The sequence below is a fragment of the Caretta caretta genome, chromosome 1 (assembly GCF_965140235.1).
Source record: "Caretta caretta isolate rCarCar2 chromosome 1, rCarCar1.hap1, whole genome shotgun sequence".
NCBI lineage: Eukaryota > Metazoa > Chordata > Testudines > Cheloniidae > Caretta > Caretta caretta.
The window spans coordinates 32,855,046-32,878,621 of NC_134206.1; the positions used below are offsets into that span (position 1 = coordinate 32,855,046).

At 38.7% G+C, this 23,576-nt stretch overlaps 1 protein-coding gene across 1 annotated transcript in view; it reads right to left on the reverse strand.

The window, feature by feature from the left end:
* The window catches only part of TRPC6 (transient receptor potential cation channel subfamily C member 6), a 175,924-nt gene that overhangs the window by 26,096 nt on the left and 126,252 nt on the right, over positions 1-23,576 (reverse strand). The window contains exons 4-7 of the mRNA XM_048843607.2: positions 23,205-23,369; positions 10,118-10,346; positions 2,384-2,617; positions 750-1,014 (exon numbers count right to left, since the gene is read on the reverse strand). Of these exons, the coding sequence (XP_048699564.1) occupies positions 750-1,014; positions 2,384-2,617; positions 10,118-10,346; positions 23,205-23,369 (893 nt within the window). The remainder of the gene's footprint in view (positions 1-749; positions 1,015-2,383; positions 2,618-10,117; positions 10,347-23,204; positions 23,370-23,576) is intronic.

Genomic DNA, 23,576 nt, shown 5'->3' on the forward strand with positions numbered 1-23,576 from the left:
TGTGATGTGTTGGCCCAAATTTCTAATGTTAGTTTAAGCAGCTGCACCTCATGGAGAAGCCTCTGGGCCAAACCAGTGGTGACATAAGTAACATGTATGTAAATTGGTATCAATGACAAAGCAGCACAACTTGCACTGATTTGGCATTCATTGGGTCTGCAAAATGAGAGTGACTTATAGGCAGAAGGGTAGGAGGGTAACTGTAGAAAAAATAGCAACTACCATTAGCATGGCAAAGGTAGCCTCTACCTTAACTTACACCAGCACCATTCCCAGCACAGCTCTCTTGGGATCAGGTTTAAACCTGATGTAAACATGCCACGTCTTGTGCTGAACCCTGTCTATTTTATTCAGCCGAGTATTGGTCATTATTTATATTGTGGTAGCATCTACCATCCCCTATCACGGATCAGGCTTGGATCATTGTTCTAGGTGCCCTTTGTAACAAAGAGATGGCCCTTGCCCCAGAAAGCATACAATCTAAGTCCAATTTATGTTCAATGGAGTCACTCCAGATATGCCCCAGTGTAACTGGGATAAAAATCTTATCCTTGATTTCAATTATATCTTAGTGGCACCAGGACTACAGAGAAAGTTACCACTCACTACAAGAGCAAGAGATTTAATAAAAGATGGGAATCTTATACCACACATTATGACACTTAGTACATTAATGCATTCAGTTCAAGTAGCTCTCCTTCTACAAAATGATGTGCAATTGTTAACATTTAAACAGGAGTAATACTTACGTTGTGAATGCTTCATTTTGTTTGGCCCCACGGTAGTAGGAATAGAGATTAAACATTCCTATCATGAAGGCCACAAACACCATGATAAATATAACCATGAACTTGAAGATGTCTTTCACAGTTCTGCCAAGTGATATCTGTAGAGGTCCAAAGCTTTCATTGGCTGGGAGAATGTAGGCTATTCTGGAGAAACTTAAAACAACCGCAATTGCGTACAGGCCTTCAGATATGATTTGTGGATCAGATGGATCCCAGTTTATTCTCGCTAGAAATAAAAGATGAGAGTTTCTTGTAATTGGGCTGAAGTAAACTTTAGGCTATTCATGGGATTATGCTCTTTTGGTTAGAAAAGAAAGAGTGGCCCAGATCCTTTGCTAGTGTAACCTGGCACTGAAATCAATAGAGGTATGCAGCTTGGGTGCTGGCTCGCTCTTTAGTTTTTCTTTTACCGTATTTTGAAAATGAAATGCAATGCAGCCACTTACAAAGAGAGAGGCCAATTTTCAGACTTGGGTGCCGAAATGAGGGCACCTGATTATGCACCTAAAATATACACATATAGTGCCTCCTTTGAGTGAAATCGCTGATCGCTCTCACGACTCAGCTCCTTGGTAGCATGGGCCCCTACCTGCCAATGTGAGTGCCCAAACTGAGTCCACAGCAAAGAATTTTTAATGTGCTCAGCAAACTCCTTGCATGAAGATCCTTCCATCAACCAAGGCTAGAGAAAGAAACATGCTTTCTCAAGTCTAACACAGAAATGGGCTAGTTGCCCCAACATCTAATGCCCCTGAACAACAACATTTCAAAACATCATTATATATAACACAGAAAATGACGTTCCTGTCCCAGAAACTCAGTGGAGAGCTAACATTTACGCACCACAACAAATAAATGAATGACTCACTGTGTGAGCTTAGACATGGAATGGACTCATTTAGATTATGTACATTTGCTTGTGAACAGGACCTTTTTTAGATGTAGTTCATTTCTTGTAATTACATATCTGTTCAGCAAATTGCTGAGCTCCCCCTGGGGATTTCATTGCATTCTAAAACCAAGAGGTTGGACCCCTACTTTAAGTGCAAAATGGAATGCAACCTTAACTATGAAATCACAACCGGTGCCTCTATAATACTAATGTCAATTGAAGCTCCACTAATACAGTTCTATAGCATGGACTAGAGAGAAGAATTTTGCTTGGCAACCTTAGAAATCCAGTGCAACTTAGACACTGGTCCCTGTTTATAAAGGCAATAGTTTGCTGTAATTTATAATTGAATTCATGTTTAACTAGCTGTTTTTAATAATTTCCCACAGATGAAATTTTTAATCCATGTTCATACTTCAAAAATGTATTTGTAGTGCTCTATAGCACATATATTCATCATACTGCTTTTATACATCCTGGGTAATGAAGCCAGGCAACCTGCTATGTACCAGCAGAAGTGTGTTCGAGATACTGGTATAAACAAACATAACACCGAATGTAATGAAGAGAGTAAAAAATAAAGTTGGGTGAAAAATTAATCCAATCTGATTGAGAGACTACATAAAGAATTAGAAATGTATTAACATAGAAACAATTCTTTTTCGTCCTATATTTAAGTCTGAATTCTGTGAATTCAACTCACCCAATGTGTAGTAACTTATGTTGGAATCCAATGTTGCAGTTGTAAAGTTCTTCACATTAGTAATTGCATCAAAAATGACCTGGGCTCTGGAAGCATGCCAAAATGCCATAAATCTTGCAATGAATGATGCTGCAAAAATGGCTAACATACCAAAATCAAGCATATTCCATAACTCAAACAGATATTCCTTGGGCCCTTGAGACCAAATTTCTTTACATTCAGCCCATATCATGCCTGCGTAAGAGAGAAGAGAGAATATACTTCATTAATTTTTAACTTCATATTAATCCTCTTTAATATTATATTATGAATAGGATGTGATCTTGGAAGCAGTCAAACTGGAAAGCATTTCTGCTTATAGATTCTGAATTCCTTTTTGATGTGCAAATCATACTCTTCAACAGAGAATGAAGGAAAATTAATTGTCTCTCCCATTCCAACAGGAGGGCTAATTCTTTTCTCATGACAGTTTTATATTGGTGTATCTCCACTGACTTCCTATGAATTTACCTCAGTGTAAGGGAGAAAAGACTGTTTACATTACTCACAGTATTTCACTGACTTCAGTTGATAATGGGACTCCTCACAGGTGAAATTCACCTCTGTACAGAGAACAAGCACAAAGCCTGTGCTTCATTTAAATCACACATAAGCCCCACCTAGTTTGAGGGCTTACGTGGGACTTAAGCAATGCATGGGCCTTGTGCTTGCTTTATGGATTTTCTCTCATGTGAGAGAATCAAAGCTGCTTTAAAACACTAACCCATACAAAAGTGGTTGACAAGTATAATTTCGGTAAGTTCTACGGACTGTGTTATGTGTTATGCAGGAGATCAGACAAGATGATCACAATTATGCTAAATTCTAATTAGTGCTGGCTTCTCATTATTCTTCTCAGTATGAACAATAAACTTCCTGTGAGAAGCAACATCAGCATTACAGACATTTGCTGGTCATTATAAATACCAGATGACCTACAGTAGATCAGCACAGTAGCACATGAAGCTAATGTGACATTTTATCAATTCCCTCTGCTCGACCATCTGAAAAGTAATTGAAGGAAGCTGTTTTTCCTTGGATAAAGTAAAATGAAAGATATGCTGCCTTTTATATCTTTATCAAGGGCTGTGAGGATATGTCAGCAAAATCTCTTTTTTCTAGCTGTTTGAAAGGTAAATTAAAAATTTATTAATAAAAACATGTCATGGGAAAACCACTGTGTGTTTCAGATACGACACTCAAATCCACTTTACACATTAGTGTGTGAGGATCTAATAGCAGAATGGGCCTGATCCAGTGTTCCTTAAAGTGATTTGTGTTGTTATATGGGCTCAATTCAACAAATTCTTATTCATGTGAGTAGCCCCTTCTCATGCATGTAATAATATTATTCTTACATACTGATTTTTGTCTGTATATCCCAAAGTAGTGTACAAAGGATAGTATCATTATCCCCATTTTACAGAGGGAGAAAACAGAGGCACAGAGCAATGAAGTGCTTTGTCCAAGGTTCAACAGCAGGCCAGTTGCAGAACCAGGAATAGAAGGTGTGTTCTCATTAACCACCTATTGGACACCTTTTGTCTTCCATGAGACTGCCTGCATAAGTAATGACTAGTCATATGAGTAAGGAGCAGGCTTAATATTTCCGAAATAAAATAAGGGAAAGTTTGTATTTGTTCATTTACCCAAAAGCCATCAAATAATATTAAGGTACCATAGCATGAAATCTATCAGTATACTGCATTCTTTTTCATTACTGTATCATTTTAAAGGTAGGAAGAAAATACCCTTTGTTATAGCTATGAAATAGCCTTGTAGGTTTCTGGAGAGAGTTGATAACACAAGCTACAATCATTTTACCAATGATATATTATATCTATCAAATTATATGAAATTTTGTGTAGGACGTTTTCCTTATTTTTCAGTTAGTGTCAATTAAAACCTCACCCAGAGTAACTGTTTAAAATACAATATATGTGACATCCGTATAAGATCATGGCAGTAACTCATTTTTGATAAACAGTTACTTGTATTATATTTAGGCACCACAATGAAGTATTATACAATCATTTCACACAGTTTTGCTCCTAAATCAGATTACAATATATAGGTTTAATTAATACAATTAAAGTTCTTAGACTGAATAATTTATTTATTCATTTATTACTACATGAAATATAAGTGCTAAATAATTTACAAGCTATACTACTATATTCATTTATTTGGTTAAATATTATAAAGTAAGGAGATTATTAGTGCTTTTTAGGACTATAGAAATGACAATATATGATATGTTTCAGAGTAGCAGCCGTGTTGGTCTGTATCCGCAAAAAGAAAAGGATTACTTGTGGCACCTTAGAGACTAACAAATTTATTTGAGCATAAGCTTTCGTGAGCTACTGCTCACTTCATCGGATGCATGCAGTGGAAAATACAATAGGGGGATTTTATATACACAGAGAACATGAAACAACCATACAGACTGTAATGAGAGCGATCAGGTAAGGTGAGCTATTACCAGCAGGAAAAAAAAGAAAAAAAACCTCCAACATCAAAAACCTTTTTGTAGTGATAATCAAGGTGGGCCATTTCCAGCAGTTGACAAGAATGTGTGAGGAACAGTAGGGGGGAAAAATAAACATTGGGAAATAGTTTTACTTTGTGTAATGACACATCCACTCCCAGTCTTTATTCAAAAGCCTAATTTAATGGTGTCCAGTTTGCAAATTAATTCCAATTCAGCAGTTTCTCATTGGAGTCTGTTTTTGAAGGTTTTGTTGTTGTTGTAATATTGCGACTTTTAGGTCTGTAATCAAGTGACCAGAGAGATTGAAGTGTTCTCTGACTGGTTTTTGAATGTTACAATTCTTGACATCTGATATATGTGATATATGCCATCATGTGCCAGCAATGCCCCTCTTCCATGTACGTTGGCCAAACAGGACAGTCTCTACGTAAAAGAATAAATGGACACAAATCAGACGTCAAGGATAATAACCTGACTGTCTCATTTTGTGGCCTTAATTAGTATTCCTTCATTTTAAATCTTTTCAGCATTTGTATACTATTCAGCATTTGTGTACATGTTTACAGTACGAGATTTCAAGTGTAGATAAGCTACTTATTTACAACAGAATATTTCAAGTGTGGATAGACTACATGTTGACCAGATAGACCACTATGAAGAGGAGATTTGAAAGTGGTGCAAGCAGGAGACAGTGAAAACAACTGAAAAAAGAACAGGAGTACTTGTGGCACCTTAGAGACTAACAATTTATTAGAGCATAAGCTTTCGTGGCTACAGCTCACTTCATCGGATGCATAGAACGGAACATATAGTAAGAAGATATATACACACATACAGATAAGTTGGAAGTTACCATACAAACTGTGAGAGGCTAATTAGTTAAGATGAGCTATTATCAGCAGGAGTAAAAACTTTTGTAGTGATAATCAAGATGGCCCATTTAGGCAGTTGACAAGAAGGTGTGAGGATACTTAACTTAAGGAAATAGATTCAATATGTGTAATGACCCAGCCACTCCCAGTCTCTATTCAAACCCAAGTTAATTGTATCTAGTTTGCATATTAATTCAAGCTCAGCAGTTTCTCCTTGGAGTCTGTTTTTGAAGCTTTTCTGTTGCAAAATTGCCACCCTTAAATCTTTTACTGAGTGGCCAGAGAGGTTGAAGTGTTCACCTACCGGTTTTTGAATGTTAAGATTCCTGATGTCAGATTTGTGTCAATTTATTCTTTTGCATAGAGACTGTCTGGTTTGGCCAATGTACATGGCAGAGGGGCATTGCTGGCACATGATGGCATATATCACATTGGTAGATGTGCAGGTGAACGAGGCCCTGCTGGCATGGCTAATGTGATTAGGTCCTATGATGGTGTCACTTGAATAAATATGTGGACAGAGTTGTCATCTGGTTTTGTTGCAAGGATAGGTTCCTGGGTTAGTGTTTTTGTTGTGTGGTGTGTGGTTGCTGGTGAGTATTTGCTTCAGGTTGGGGGGCTGTCTGTAAGCGAGGACTGGTCTGTCTCCCAAGATCTGTGAGAGTGAGGGATCATTTTTCAGGATAGATTGTAAATCTTTGATGATGTGCTGGAGAGGTTTTAGATGGGGGCTGAAGGTGACAGCTAATGGCATTCTGTTATTTTCTTTGTTGGGCCTGTCCTGTAGTAGGTGACTTCTGCGTACTCCTCTGGCTCTGCCAATCTGTTTTTTCACTTCAGTAGGTGGGTATTGTACTTTTGAGAATGCTTGATAAAGATTTTGTAGTGTTTGCCTCTGTCTGAGGGATTGGAGCAAATGTGGTTGTATCTTAGAGCTTGGCTGTAGACAATGGATCGTGTGGTGTGTCCTGGATGGAAGAGGGAGGCATGTATGTAAGTATAGCGGTCAGTAGGTTTCCGGTATAGGGTGGTGTTTATGTGACCATCGCTTATTAGCACAGTAGTGTCCGGGAAATGGACTGCTTGTGTGGATTGGTCTAGGCTAAGTGAACTGAATGAAGCAGCAGCTAAGAGCTCAAAGCCAATAACTTAATTTCTCAGACCACTGGGAAACACACCTTACCCAACAAACAATGCTACAGATAATGAAAACTCTGCAACTGCAACAGATGATATTTCAATGCCAATACCTGAACACGAGGACAGTAGTCAAGAAGATGTGCCAACAGTAACAGATGCAGCGGAAGATCCTGTGTAAGATCAAGAAACTCAACAGCAACAGGAAGATGTAAATCTTACGCAGCAAGAGTAATTCATGAGTACTACAGGTTTGACTGTGACTGACACTGGAATTATTGACAAGAGCAATGCTGCCCAAATGCAATCTTTTCTTCAAATTCGTTGTTTTGAAATTCCAAGTAACATTCCACAAGATGCTGATAATCATGCTTTCCCTACTTGTCTACTGACAAAAACTCTTTCAAATGGTGAGACCTGCGCAAGAGACTGGTTATGCTGGAGTACGGAAAAACAATCTTTGTACTATGCACCCTGCTTCATTTTGAATAAAAGTGCTGCAAATGCATCAGTTCTCTCTGATCAATCAGGATGGAGCATCAACAGAGGTTGGAGGAAGTTGAAAAACCGAATACCATCACATGAGAGTTCAACTTCACACAAAGAAAACTATGATGCATGGAAATCAGCCAGCAGGGCAGCATCAGCTGAAAGTTCAGTTGAGAATTTACTCTTGACTGAATTTTCTCTACAGAAACTAATAACTGGAAAAAAACTGCTTGAGCACATCCTGAATGTCATCCTTTTTCTTTCTAAGCGAGGATTGGCTTTCTTCGGTTCCAGTCAACGTATTGGTGATCATGCAAATGGAAACTTTCTAGGCATAGTTGAGCTCCTCAGCAAATATGATCTACTTTTATCAGAGCATGTTCGAGAATCAAAAGGGAGTCAAAAGCGCATGCAAGTCCATTATCTCTCCACATGCATACAAAATAAGTTTATTGAGCTATGTGGGTCATTCGTACAAACAACAATTCTTGATGAGATTAGAAATGCCAAGTATTTTTCAATCATTGTTGATGCCACTCCAGATTGTTCTGACAAGGAACAAACTACTATGGTTATTCGATATGTTATGATTGTAGACAGCTCAAAATTTTCAGTTGAAGAAAGGTTTATTTTGTTTGATAATTTCACGAGAAAAACTGGAAAAGAAATTGCTGCTCGAGTACTAGCAATTCTAGAAGGTTTAAAGTTAGATTTTCAAATCTGCATTGGTCAAGCCTATGACAATGGATCTAATATGTTTGGGAAGTACAAAGTGTACAAGCAGTTCTGCTTGAGCATAATTCAAACTGTATTTTCTCCAGCTGTGGAAACCACACACTTAACCTTGTAGGTGTTGACTGTGCTGAATCATGCCAGGAGGCAATTACTTACTTTGGGTTTGTTCAGCAAATGTACAATCTCTTCAGTAGCAGTCCACAAAGATGGGAAATTCTGAAGCAATATCTTCCTGTTTCACTGCATGGGATGTCCAAAACTAGATGGTCTACGTGGATTGATGGTGTTCAATCAGTTGCGTAGTTGAATTCAGTGAGAAAGACTTTAAATGAGCTTGAATCTCTCAATCTCACTGCACAGGCTCGAACTGAACTTCAGTCTATTCAGAAGCACATGTCCAAATTTGAATGCATTCTGATGTCATCTTTGTGGATGAAACTACATACAATGATCCACCAAACTAATCTGGTAATTGAAGGACACAATGCCACACTTGATGTTGAGAGGGATAACATTGAAAGTCTTATCAATGACATTCAACCAATTCATGAACAATGGGATGCGATCCTGACTGAGTCCAAATTAGTAGCACAGACTATTGGCATTTCATCTGAGTTCTCCACCAGTCGCAACTTACCTACTGAATCTGATGCCAAGCAGCATTATAGGGTCAATGTCTTCCCTGTCATCACTGATTCTATTCAGTCAGGTCTTACATGTCGATTTGAGTCACTGCGACTAATTTATACCCTTTGGGGGTTTCTTTGGCAGTTTAACAGACTGACTAATGAAGATCTACTTTCTGCACCTGAACAATTTCAGCAACAGTACAACAAAGAAATCTCAAAAGAACTCAGTGACGAGGTCATCTTCCTCAGACAAATATATTCCATGAACTTTAAATTGGATTGCAAGCCAAAGGAATTGCTTCAAGAAATACTTGAATTTGGACTCTCTGGGGTGTTTCCTAATATCACAATTGCATTGCATATTTTTGTCAGTTTGCCTGCATCAGTGGCTTCAGGTGAACGCACCTTCAACATGTTGAAGCTGGTGAAGAACTATCACCGTTCAACTCTGGGATAAGAGCATTTGAATGGGCTGGCCAAGCTTAGTATCAACTGTTACACTGCACAAAAGCTACATTGTTCCTCAATAATTAGTGCGTTTGCACAGAAAAAGGCTAGAAAAGCATTTGTTAAATAAAAAAATATTCAAATTATGCCCCACTCTTTTTTTGGTGCCTTATTTTGTTTGTATGTGTTGTCATTTTTTATTTTTATTATGGCTAGGAGCCTCAAAAGCTGGAAGTGGCTCGGACCTCTCTGGACCTCTGAGAGGGCCTGATCAGTAGGGAATTCCCCATGCAGACATAGGGCAGTATATGAATTCAATATAGTCTTTCTTAGGCAAAACTCCAACTTCCATTGATTTCAGTAGGAGTTTGCTTAAGTAAAAACTGCAGGATCATGGGTTCTATATAGCTTGATTTGGGTTTTCTGTTATGACTGACTTTGCTAAGGATAAGTCCTGGCATCCTTACTCAGACTGAGTAGTACTTTACTCCATTGTACTCAATGGGTCAACTCAAGGTACTTTTCAACATATGTGACAGTGGCAGAATTTGCCCCATAATACTTAGGAGGATAGATTTCTACTCCTCTTAGGCTGAGCAGTACCTTATTTCACAAGAAATCCTATTCATTTCAATGGGATTATTTGCAGAAGAAGATACTACTCAATACAGAGGCAGAAGTCCTTAATATGGTAAACTCATGCCATGGGAATGGAATATTGAATTAATAATGTGTACCCTATAGAGACTGACTGCAAAGAAAATGAAAGATGCAGATGTGTTTCCCTTGTGTTTTGTACTTTTTCCATGTAAGACTGGTAGCAGTGTGTGTAACTGGAATTCAGCCCCGTTGCCATCACTGCAAGACAGAATTCGAATTGAAAATTAATCTTTACCTATTACCCAAGAGATAATGAGCATCTCCATCCATGAGAAGCAGGATGTTTTCATTCTGAACAGGATGTTTCCATTCTGTTTTTCATTATCTGTTTTAGTTTCATTAGGTAGGAGTTTGGTGCCTTCAAATCTGTCAGATGCGTTCATGACTAGCAGACCAAGAAAAATGGTGAAAGAGGCTGCATGTGCTACAAACTTCATAAACGGTCCACGCATTATCCTCCCCAGCTGCAACAAAAAACAAAACACAAACAAATTCTATCAACTTTTTAAAAGTACATTTATATCAAAAGCGCAGTAAATAAAGACAATGAAAATATATACACACTGTGATGTCATAATGAAATTTACCTTGTAAAAATGTCTATTTATTGGCTATCTTTAGAAACAAGAGGAACAATTTTGCTATTAAATGTCAGTATTCTTCTTTATCTATATAGCAATGTTTAAAAATATTACTATAATTCTTCCTTGCACGTCTTTGCACCTATTATCATTGCTCATCAAGAGAAATATTGATTGTTACTGGAAAGTTTCTTTTAATTTTCATCCTTGAGATCCTTAAGAAGCAGCAAAGGAAATGGAAGAAATATTGTATAGTTTGCTAAGTAGAGACAATGAAATATCATCACAATACAGATGGGCACACCAGGTTTAGGTTTGATGTAGTATCCAACTTAGGGGGCAGGTTCAGGATAGCAAAAGCAGTTTTTCTGACATGCTTTGCCTTTTGGTTTTTAACATTTAAATAGGCCCCAAAAGGTTGTGTTTACACTTCTGTAGCTTCTTACATTCTTTCTTGATTCTCTTAATGGAAATTTCCTTAAACACCCACCAACAGACATGACTAAACCTTGAACAGACATTTAGATTGATTTAGCGTGACACTAAACAAAACTGAAAATTCATGTAAGCCCACACCCGTCTAGGCTATTAAAATATCTATTTTAAAGGGATTGGTAAATTCTTCCATTCCTCTCATCAGTCCTAAGGAATTAATCCAGTTGCATGCTCGGCACAAAATGCCTATCTGTTATTTAGGGTCATGACAGCCACTGTATTTGCCAAAATAGGTGAAGAATTCAAAGCCAGCCTCAAGGGGTCATTGGCTGAAATAGTTAGCATTGGTGGCCACTGAAAAAGGTAAGGAGAGGCCGCAAGCATTACTTACTATAAGTAGTTATTTCAAATTATTATTTAAAGGTCAGACTTCAGCCAACATCAAAGTGAAGTTTAAATAAACAAGGAATAAGAGGTCAGTGAAGGATACAGTAGTAGAGTCGATAAAACACAGATAACTTACTGAAAAAGACAGTCATGTATAAAAATAATATTATTAAAGGAACACTGTCAAGGTTAGTAGGCCCCAAATTTGACCTCTCTACTCTTCTATATATCCTTTTGCAAATCCATGCAATTCATTATGTATTTCCAAACCTCCATAAAATTACTTTGTCTTTTTCCTAAAAATAATCAATTTCCTCAGCCTCATGAGGTGCCCTAGAACAGTACTTCTCAAACTTTTGTACTGGTGACCCCTTTCACATAGAAAGCCTCTGAGTGTGACCCCTCCTTATGAATTAAAAACACTTTATGTATATTTAACACCATTATAAATGCTGGAGGCAAAGTGGGGTTTGGGGTGGAGACTGACAGCTCATGACCCTCCATGTAAGAACCTTGTGACCCCCTGAGGGGTCCTGACCCCCAGTTTGAGAACCCTTGCCCTAGAGCATCAGTTTATTCTGTGTGCAGTGTGAAGTAAAAGGATACTTCCTACAGGTTTTATTTTCAAACTTCCCCTCGGGGGGTTATGAACAACAGTGAGTAAAACAGATCTGAGAATGATAAACAAAATACCTTGACAGTGTCCTTTTACATGCATTATCTGCCTGTGTTCACAAATGAGGATGGGACTGGGAGACAGATGCCAGAAAGAGACATACCCAGGGAAGAAGCAGAAATATTGAAGGAAATCAGGTTAATTTCAGAATAGCTGATCAAGAAATGAAAAAAAATCTAAAAGATTGACAAAGCCCCCCACTCACCAAAAAACAGAAAAAATCTTTACTAGATGTAATTAAAAACTCACTGGAAATAAAATAGGCTACAGACAGTCTGGGAGTTATTTTTGACACCTACATTTGGGAAGTGACTAGAGCTGGTCTAGGAATAGAAGTTCTGTGACTTTGACTCTACCTGTAGAGAAGATGCAGGGCAGAAAACATTAATTAGGGACAGAATGGGGAAACAGAAAGATAGGGCTTGAAATTAGAGCTTACTGCACGGAATATGCACTGAATTTAATAGGAGTTGAGGGCATGCAGCATCACATAAGATTGGATCATAAATCTTGGTAGATGACACAGATATAGAAAAGGGAAATTACACTTTCCAATGGTGAGGAAGGAACAAAAAAGTTGCTGGCAAAAAGGTAGTGGACATGCTTTTTAGTGTGATCCCTCCAAGCTTCTCTTATAGAATCATAGAACTGGAAGGGATCTCAAGAGGTCATCTAGTCCAATCCCCTGCATTCAAGGCAGGACTAAGTATTATCCAGACATTCCTGACAGGTGTTTGCCCAGCCTGCTCTTAAAAACCTCCAGTGAGGGAGATTCCATAACCTCCCTAGGCAATTTATTCCAGTGCTTAACCACTCTGACAGTTAGGAAGTTTTTTCTAATGTCCAACCTAAACTGCCCTTGCTGCAATTTAAGCCCATTGCTTCTTCTCCTATCCGCTGAAGTTAAGAACAACAATTTTTCTCCCTCCTCCCTTGTAACAACCTTTTATGTACTTGAAAACTGTTATCATGTCCCCTCTCAGTCTTCTCTTCTCCAGACTAAAAAAACCCAATTTTTTTCAATCTTCCCTCATCGGTCATGTTTTCTAGACCTTTAATCATTTTTGTTGCTATTCTCTGGACTTTCTCTAATTTGTGGACATCTTTCCTGAAATGTGGCACCCAGAATTGGACATAAAACTCCAGTTGAGGCCTAATCAGCGCGGAGTAGAGCGGAAGAATTACTTCTTGTGTCTTGCTTACAATACTCCTGCTAATACGTCCCAGAATGATGTTTTCTTTTTTTGCAACAGTGTTACACTGTTCGCTCATATTTAGCTTGTGATCCGCTATGACCCCCAGATCCCTTTCCGCAGTGCTCCTTCCCAGGCAGTCATTTCCCATTTTGTATGTGTGCAACTGATTTTTCATTCCTAAGTGGAGTACTTTGCATTTGTCCTTACTGAATTTCATCCTATTTACTTCAGACCATTTCTCCACTTTGTCCAGATCATTTTTAATATTAATCCTATCTTCCAAAAGCACTTGCAACCCCTTCCAGCTTGGTATCATCCACAAACTTTATAAGTGTACTCTCTATGACATTATCTAAATCAGTGATGAAGATATTGAACAGAACCGGACTCAGGACCTGTCAAGGTTCCTTCCCCACTCTGAACTCTGGGGTACAGATGTGGGGACCTGCATGAAAGACCCCCTAAGCTTATTCTTACCAGCTTAGGTTAAAAACTTCCCCAAGGTACAAACTTTGTCTTGTCCTTGAACCGTATGCTGCCACCACCAAGCGTGTTAAACAAAGAACAGGGAAAGAGCCCACTTGGAGACATCTTCCCCCAAAATATCCCCCCAAGCCCTACAGCCCCTTTCCTGGAGAAGGCTTGATAAGAATCCTCACCAATTTATACAGGTGAACACAGACCCAAACGCTTGGATCTTAAGAACAATGAAAAATCAACCAGGTTCTTAAAAGAAGAATTTCAATTAAAGAAAAGGTAAAAGAATCACCTCTGTAAAAATCAGGGTGGTAAATACCTTACAGGGTAATCAGATCCAAAACAGAGAGAATCCCTCTAGACAAAACCTTAAGTTACAAAAAGACACAAAAACAGAAATATACATTCCATTCAGCACAGCTTATTTTACTAGCCATTAAACAAAAGAAAATCTAATGCATATTCTAGCTAGATTACCTACTAACTTAACAGGAGTTATAAGGCTGCATTCCTGATCTGTTCCCGGCAAAATCGTCACACAGACCGACAAACCCTTTGTGTCCCCCCTGCATCCCTGGGCTCCAAATTTGAAAGTATCTTGTCCCCTCATTGGTCATTTTGGGTCAGGTGCCAGCAAGGTTATCTTAGCTTCTTAACCCTTTACAGGTGAAAGAGTTTTGCCTCTGGCCAGGAGGGATTTTATAGCACTGTATACAGAAAGGTGGTTACCCTTCCCTTTATATTTATGACAGGCCGCTATTCCAGTCTGAAGGTGATTTATGTGTACTGGAAGCTGGTAAGAGGGTTAGTGAGGAGATATAAGCTCTGGTGTCTTCAGTATAGAGATGACGGACAACTTTATACCTCCATCTCCACTGATCCAGCTGGAGTGGTAATTTACATTTCTCGGTGTCTAGGTGAGATTGGGCCATGGATGAGGGTAAACTGGCTGAGACTCAATCACCTCAAGTTGGAAGTTGGCTGAGGGACGCAATTGGAAGATGTGACAGGAGGGCATGTGTCCTGCATTTGTGGATTGGATTCCCAATAGGAGGGTCCGGTTAGACACCCAGCTGCTCACAGAGGAGCCAGTTGCGTTATGACTAGGTCAGCTTTCCTTCAGTTCCAGATGACCTGGAGGCTATGCCCATTTATTTCAGCTATGGTCCTTGTAACTGTCATTCATCCCTTTCTCACCTTGAAATTACAGTGACATACTCTGCATGAGGCTACAATTGAAATCCATCCACAGAATGCAGCCGGTGCAGGTTTTGGCACTTGCTTTTAAGTGGTGTGTCATTTTGTGAGTATATTAAACTAGTGCTCTCCGATCTCCATTGGCTGTTTATTGGTTTCCAGGTTGATTTTTAAGGTACTTATTTTTTCCCATAAAACCCTCTGGCACCTACCTATCTCAGAGGCGATATCTCTCCCTGTGACATAGTCCCACAGCTGCAGTCAGTGGAGGCAGCTAAGAAGGAGCTTTTTGGTATAGGAGGGGAAGGACGGTCCATTGGTTAGGGCATTAACCTGGGAGTTAGGAGATATGGGTTCAAGTCCCTACCTTCAGAGCACACTTGGCTGTAGGGAACTGAGGGATAAGGCAGGTTGGAGATTCCAATGCTGAGTTTATTATATGTTTATGTTCACACTGTTTCTGGGGTAGAGCCATCCGTGAGTAAATGCCAATCTGTTAATGGATTAATTGTATTTTCAAGAGTTTGTCAAAGGCTTTGGTTAGGTGCTCTTTTATGTACTTAGTACAAATGTAAGTCAATAAATAAGTTGTGATCTATTGACTTTATGGCATCTTTAGTAAAAAGAAAGTTACTTAATGATGGGCACTTCAAAAGTTCATTCTGCTTTTAAATATATTACTGGTTCCAGTGTTATTTTCTCTATTCAAAATGGAGAACATGCAAAATTCACTTTGGTTCTGGAGATATTTTTGCTCAATGTGCCTACTCTGCCTGTATTTCTTGTCCTCAGATGATCTGATTTTACTGGATTACCAAAACCCCTGAGAGCTATGGATGTTCCCACCGGCCTTATGCTGGAAGTTTGGGAATATTGATCCTTATAAATGATGTCAGGACAGAATAGCAATTAGAGCTAGCTTGTAAACTCTATGGGGTAGGGGCAACGCCTTTTGATTTGTTTAGGACTTGAGGGTGCTATTGTAATAAAAATGCATGATGATGATAGTGATTTCCTTTGGTTTGGGATATTTATATGTATACCTTCTAGAATTTGTGCTAAAAGTTTTAAAGTTTCTTCACCCATAAATATGGATCTTTCTCCTGTTGTGTTTGGTAGCATGAGCCATTATGAGGACAGGATCTTTTTGCTTTGTTTTATCCTTATCATCGTTGCAATGAATATACATCCGAGAGACTAGTGAAATAGGCATCGGTTGCTGGCTCTGATAATAATAGAATAATATAAATGTAGAACTGGAAGGGACCTCAAGAGGCCATCTAGTACAGTTCCTGGCACCCAAGGCAGCACTATGTAATAACTAGACCATTCCTGACAGGAGTCTGACTAACCTGTTCTTAAAAACCTCCAGTGATGGAGATTCCACAACCTCCCTAGGCAATTTGTTTCAGTGCCTAACTACCCTGACAGGAAATTTTTTCCTAATGTCCAATCTAAACCTCCCTTGCTGCAATTTAAGTCCATTGCTTCTTGTCCTATCCTCAGTGGTTAAGGAGAATGCTGCTCCTTGTAACAGCATAGATTCATAGACTTTATGGTCAGAATGGACCATCGTGATCATCTAGTCTGAGCTCCTGCACATTGCAGGCCACAGACCCTCACCCACCCACTCCTGTAATAGACCCCTAACCTCTGGCTGAGTTACTGAAGTCCTCAAACCATGGTTGAAAGACTTCAAGTTACAGAGAATTCACCATTTACACTGCTGCAGAGGAAGGTGAAAAGCTCCCCAGGGACTCTTCCAATCTGACCCAGAGGAAAATTCCTTCCTGACCCCAAATATGGAGATCAGTCAAACTCTAAGCATATGGGCAAGACCCAAACTTTTATGTACTTGAAAACTGTTATGTCTCCCTCTCAGTCTTCTCTTCACCAAACCAAACAAACCCATTTTTTTTTCATTCTTTCCTAACAGGTCATGTTTTCTAGAACTTTTTTCAATTTGTCCTCATCTTTCCTGAAATATGACACCCAGAACTGGACACAATACTCCAGCTGAGGCCTTACCAACGCACAGTGGAGTGGCAGAATTACTTCTCCTGTCTTGCTTACAACACTCCTGCTGATACATCCCAGAATGATGATTGCTTTTCTGCAATAGCGTTACACTGTTAACTCATAAAAACAACAAGGAGTGGCTATCCCCTGATACTGTTAACCCATATTTAGTTTGTGATCCACTATGATCCCCAGATCCCTTTCCACAATACTCCTCCCTAGGCAGTCATTTCCCATTTTGTATGTGTGCAACTGATTTTTCCTTTCTATAACACAAGTTATATGCCTAGTTCTCTGCATGTTAAAATATGTATTCTTACATTTCACTACATTTAAGTGCATCTGCCAGTTCTATATCATAAGCAAATATAATTTCTTTACTACAATTTTCTATAGATGTTTATATTGGACAAATATGGCCCAAATTATTGATCTGTATATAACTCCAGTTCTTACTTCCCTTTCATTTCCAATGTCTCTCAGTCACAGGTAATGATAATCAAGTATCAGGGGGTAGCCGTGTTAGTCTGTATCCACAAAAACAACAAGGAGTCCGGTGGCACCTTAAAGACTAACAGATTTATTTGGGCATAAGTTTTTGTGGGTAAAAAACCACTTCTTCAGATGCATGGAGTAAAAATTACAGATGCAGGCATTAGTATAGTGTATACATTATTATATTATACTATGTGAAGAGAAGGGAGTTACCTCACAAGTGGAGAACCAGTGTTGACAGGGCCAATTCGATCAGGGTGTATGTAGTCCACTCCCAATAATAGATGAGGAGGTGTCAATTCCAGGAGAGGCAAAGCTGCTTTTGTAATGAGCCAGCCACTCCCAGGTCCTATTCAGGCTCAAATTAATGGTGTTAAATTTGAAAATGAATTTTAGTTCTGCTGTTTCTCTTTGAAGTCTGTTTCTGAAGCTTTTTTGTTCAAGTATAGCTACTTTTAAATCTGTTATAGAATGTCCAGGAAGATTGAAGTGTTCTCCTACTGGCTTTTGTATGTTACCATTTCTTATGTCCAATTTGTGTCCATTTATTCTTTTACGTAGGGACTGTACAGTTTGGCCAATGTACATGGCAGAGGGGCATTGCTGGCACATGATGGCATATATAACATTAGTAGACGTGCAGGTGAATGAGCCTCTGATAGTGTGGGTGATGTGGTTGGGTCCTCTGATGGTGTCGCTAGAGTAGATTTGGGGACAGAGTAGGAAATGAGGTTTGCTACGAGGTAATGATGATGATACAGCACTACTTTTATATAGCACTGTTCACCCAGAAGAATCCATTTTAGCCCACTTTACAAAGTGCATATGTAGTTATAGGAATCACCTCACCTCTGTGCCACTGAATGCAGCCCACCTCTGTGATCACCCCACCTCTGTGCTGAAACAGTCACTGCTTAAAACTATAGTCAAGGTACCAGCAAAGGTAGTTTAAATCACAGCAAACTGAAATAGAGTTTATAACAAGAATCAGGTATATCCCATTGAAACGACAGAAGGAATTTTAGGTAGGAAACATGTAATTACCTATACTGGAGTTTAGCAAATATACTGACATTTACATTTCAACCCAAACAAAACAAGAGCCATGGGATAGTAATGGCCATAAATGATCAGGAATTAAGTGTTATCTAGAGGGCAGCACCTTCCAATTTACTGTGCCCCTTAACAATATCTGGAGACATTGATTCAGTAATAACCAAGAGGGCGAATACATTTTCTACAGAATCGACAAGGCCAATTCTTACAGCATCAATCTTCTTGCCATTTCTATACACAGTCACATAGTCCAATCCTTAGACCATACTTACTAAAATATTTTTTCTCATTACGTAAATTCATTCACTCCATTGACATCAGCGTAACTGAAAGCAGGATTTGATCCTATAGGACAGTATTTTATTTCATGACATTTTGTATGGGTCAAATTCTGTCCTCGATTACATCCGAGCAACTCTAGTGTCTTCATTAGAGTTGCACAGATGTAACTAAGGGCAGAATCTGGCTTTTTAAGACTAAGTAATTGAGCCAGCCCAGTGAGTTAGTGGCAACATAATGGGGGATCTGAATATGAAGCCAAAATCCTCACTGCCAGGTCACCATGGGCTGAGAGTTCTACAGAGGAAACATTCTCAGTACCTGGGGGAAGAGTATACTTTCCAAAGCAGTGGTATGAGAGATATATAGAGTCCTCCTCTGCAACATGAGCTTTCCATGTTGCAAAGGAAGTGCATGTGAAAATGATGGGATACCCAGATCCATAAAAGTCATGGAAGACAGGAGACATTCCAGAAGACTGGAAAAGGGCAAATACAGTGTCCATCTATAAAAAGGGAAATAAGGACAACCCGGGGAATTACAGACCAGTAATCTTAACTTCTGTACCCAGAAAAATAATGGAGCAAATAATTAAGAAATCCATTTGCAAACACCTAGAAGATAATGAGGTGATAAGTAATAGTCATCATGGATGTGTCAAGAACAAATCATGTCAAACCAACCTGATAGCTTTCTTTGACAGGGTAACAAACCTTGTGGATAGGTGGGGAAGAGGTAGATGTGGAATATCTTGACTTTAGTAAGACTTTTGATACTATCTCACATGATCTTCTCTTAAACAAACTAGGGAAATACAACCTAAATGGAGCTACTATAAGGTGGGTGCACAACTGGTTGGAAAATCATTCCCAGAGAGTAGTTATCAATGGTTCACAGTCATGCTGGAAGAGCATAACGAGCCGGGTCCCGCAGGGATCAGTCCTGTCATAAATATAAAGGAAAGGGTAACCACCTTTCTGTATTCAATGCTATAAAATCCCTGTTTAATGGCTGGTAAAATAATCTGTACTGGATGGAATGTATATTTCTGTTTTTGTGTCTTTTTGTAACTTAAGATTTTGCCTAGAGGGATTCTCTCTGTTTTGAATCTGATTACCCTGTAAGGTATTTACCATCCTGATTTTACAGAGGTGATTCTTTTACCTTTTCTTTAATTAAAATTCTTCTTTTAAGAACCTGATTGATTTTTCATTGTTCTTAAGATCCAAGGGTTTGGGTCTGTGTTCACTTGTACAAATTGGTGAGGATTCTTACCAAGCCTTCCCCAGGAAAGGGGCTGTAGGGCTTGGGGGGATATTTTGGGGGAAGACGTCTCCAAGTGGGCTCTTTCCCTGTTCTTTGTTTAAAACGCTTGGTGGTGGTAGCATATGGTTCAAGGACAAAACAAAGTTTGTACCTTGGGGAAGTTTTTAACCTAAGCTGGTAAGAATAAGCTTAGGGGGTCTTTCATGCAGGTCCCCACATCTGTACCCTAGAGTTCAAAGTGGGGAAGGGACCTTGACATGGTGGCAGCGAGGTTATCTTAGCTTCTTAACCCTTTACAGGTGAAAGGGTTTTGCCTCTGGCCAGGAGGGATTTTATAGCACTTTATACAAAAAGGTGATTACCCTTCCCTTTATATTTATGACACAGCCTCAGATATGAGCAGATACTGAAGGCTGTCTCACTTGAACGTTTTTTATATTCTCAACTAAAAATGATACAAGGCAACAGTACTTCTCCACTGGCCTTCACTAGCCAACAACATCAGTCTCAAGCACAAATTGATGGCTGAAGTATTCCCAGCACTTTCTACACTTCAGAAAGGGACACTGGCTGAAAGTCAAGCAAATAAAATGTGATGTTTCCCCCTCAAATATCTGCTTTACTTCCAGGGAGTTGGGCAATTCTGACCAAATTCACTCAATTTTATTAGCAACATCAAAAAATTTCCTCACATTAGGAGATACTCAATTCAGCAACTGAGTGGAGGTGACAGATTAACTAAGCTGTCTGCCCCACAAAATAGATCAATGGATTGAATAACGATTCCTTTGCCTCTCTCACAGCCAGGGCATAGGAATTTCAAAAATACCTATGTGCTGTGGTCATTTTCCCTCTCACTTCAGCTGTTGTGGGACATCTATAAACCAAAGTGATCCATGAGGTAAAAGCCAGAAAAGATGATGCCTTAGAGGCCACTTCATAGATAGTTGAGGACAAAAGTGTTACAAAATTTCACCCACCCATCCATAGATTGGTTTGTCAGAAGAACAGTATTCTGTCTCTCAGTCCCCTGGAACTGCTCTGGTACCTTTACTTTTCAAGGGTAAACCCCGTGCTAGGAGAGGAAAACTCCAATTTGGTCTTGAAGGAGGTAATTTTTATTTTAACTATTAAAAACTAGGAGGCATGTCTCTAAAATAAACATGAAGCAGAGCAACAACTGTAACAGTTAGAAAAGTGTGGGCCAACTTGCCCATTCACAGTATAAAATGTAACAAAATCATTAAACAGATCTATGAAGAGGAGGGAAGACAGTTGTAAAACAGAACAGGAGTTTAAATTTTAAATGGATTCTGTCAACTGAAACTGGAGAAAAAAAGCTATGCAGAAACAGATTTTCTAAAACCAAAGACCAATCAAAATGATTTTACAATCCAATAAAAAGAAGGCCTTTTAACAACAACAAAAACCAAAACAACAAATACACACTTCCCTGCAATGTTTGAAACACAAACGCTGAAGCAGTATGAATCTGACGGCATGTTTAAAGAAAAAAGAGTTATAAAAACCGTTGGGAACATAAACAAAAATGGAACTATCTAAATTGATGTTTATTGTCCTGAGAGAAAAACAAATAAATAAATCAATAAACAACAAGTTAAGGAAACTGGATATACTTTTAAAAATCTAAGTTGTTAATCATAATAAATTTGTTTATTTACAATGTATAATTTTAACTTTAAGGTGTCCCCTTTACCTCTTATGACAGCAGGAGAACTAAAATACCCCAGGGTGGAAACTTTGAATCAGTGACCAGCTAAAATAGATATTCTAAACAAAAGCAAAATTCTAGGGGATGGGAGAGTTTGGGCATATCTATTTTGGAAATAGATTCTGCAACATGGATCATCCAAACTGACATTCAGCTCTAAAGGCCAAATCAAAGTAACAGTGTTTTGTAAATGCATGCAGAAAAGACCTGTAGCATGTGGCTACTTTGAAAAAAATCATGAAATGAAATGAGCCTTAACATTGTCTTGACAAGCCTGCAGGTTGTAGCAGTGAGAGATGCAATCAGATGGTCATTTAAGCACAGCTTTCTTGGTAACAACAGAATTTATTGTGTTGGTGTTAAAAAGTGGTTTGAATTTTCTAAGGCCTTTCGTCAGCTCATCCCAGGGATCTTTTCATGTCAAGGCCGTGGAGAAGGCCTACACTGTAGGGTGAAATCCTGACCCCATTGATGCCAGTGGGGCCAGGATTTCATCCATTGTGCATAGCTTTCTTATACAACGCTCAATTCCATTCAAAAATTATCACACTAAATTCAGTTCAGTTACACCAGTGTACCCAGAATAGTTTAATTCCCTTCAGTGGATTTACACCACACTACATTAATGGAACACACGAAGATCATTAATTTCAGAATATGCACATCTGTGTTGGGCAGATATTTGGATAATTTGTATTGATGATTTGTGGGCAGTAAATATAAACAAAGGTGACATTTTATCCTGTGTGAAATCATAAAATGGATAGCTAGCTAAGTGGTTTTAATTCTGAATTTTAGTTAAAGGTGGGTTCTAATGATGGTAGTAGTAGCTTGATGTGAATTTAAGAGGGTTAGGTTATTCTGACATGCAGTTATGATTTGCTTCCTATCTTTATTTTATTTGAACGGCATCTATCCACAGCATCATCTTAGTCCACCCTTCTATCTGAGGGCACTCAGTATTTCTCAGAATCAGGGCCACATATTCTTCTATGAATAATAAACATATTCCCATTTGTAGATAGCTGGTAACCTGGATAACACAAGGGAGAAGGAAGAAAACCTGCTAATTGCAGTGCTTACTATCACTGTCTGAATACTCTGATGGGCAATTTCTCACTAAACAAGTATTTAATTTTTTATAATGTTCTTCCCTCAAGCCCCATAATGTATTAATTAGTTTTTGTTAAATAATCTAGCGACAATATATTTATTTAACAGCACGGCAACAAAATGAAGAGTACTTTGATTCATTGTTTCTATATTAATGTTTCTACAAGGCAATACTTCCTTCCCTCCCTGATCATTTTTTTCATTTAGTATTCATTACATTTCACATGATGAATTTACTAGTTTTTATTGTGAATGTCTGAGTATGTAATCCTGCAGCTATTCCGTTACAATCTGGCATTAAATAACCCGCCACTGAAGCTTTGCTTAGTGCAGCAGTAATTTATATATATGTTTTATCTTTGCCAAATTAGAAACTTGCATGCAGATGCACTTACAAGACTGTACAGACTAACCTTGCTGCATGGAGCAATCCAGTAAACCACTGACAGGAATGGCAGCCCTACTGCAACTGCAAGAACAACTAGAAACTTCACTGCCATGGTCTGCTGACGTAAACCTGAGAGATTTTCATACCAGATTGACAGAAGTTGTTGCTGGCAGTTTGGATGTGCTACAAACTATGACAAAGAAAAGGAACACAAAAAAGGAACATTATTGTCAGAATACCACTAAATAAAATACTAGCCATCTGAAATTGATGTAGAATGTAGGAATAACAACAACTCAGTTAACATTCAGAGCACTATCAGAGTGTACAGTAGCATAAAATGGCAATCTGCTCGCTTTGATAAGCATAATCTCCCTAGAATGCAGGCACACTGCTA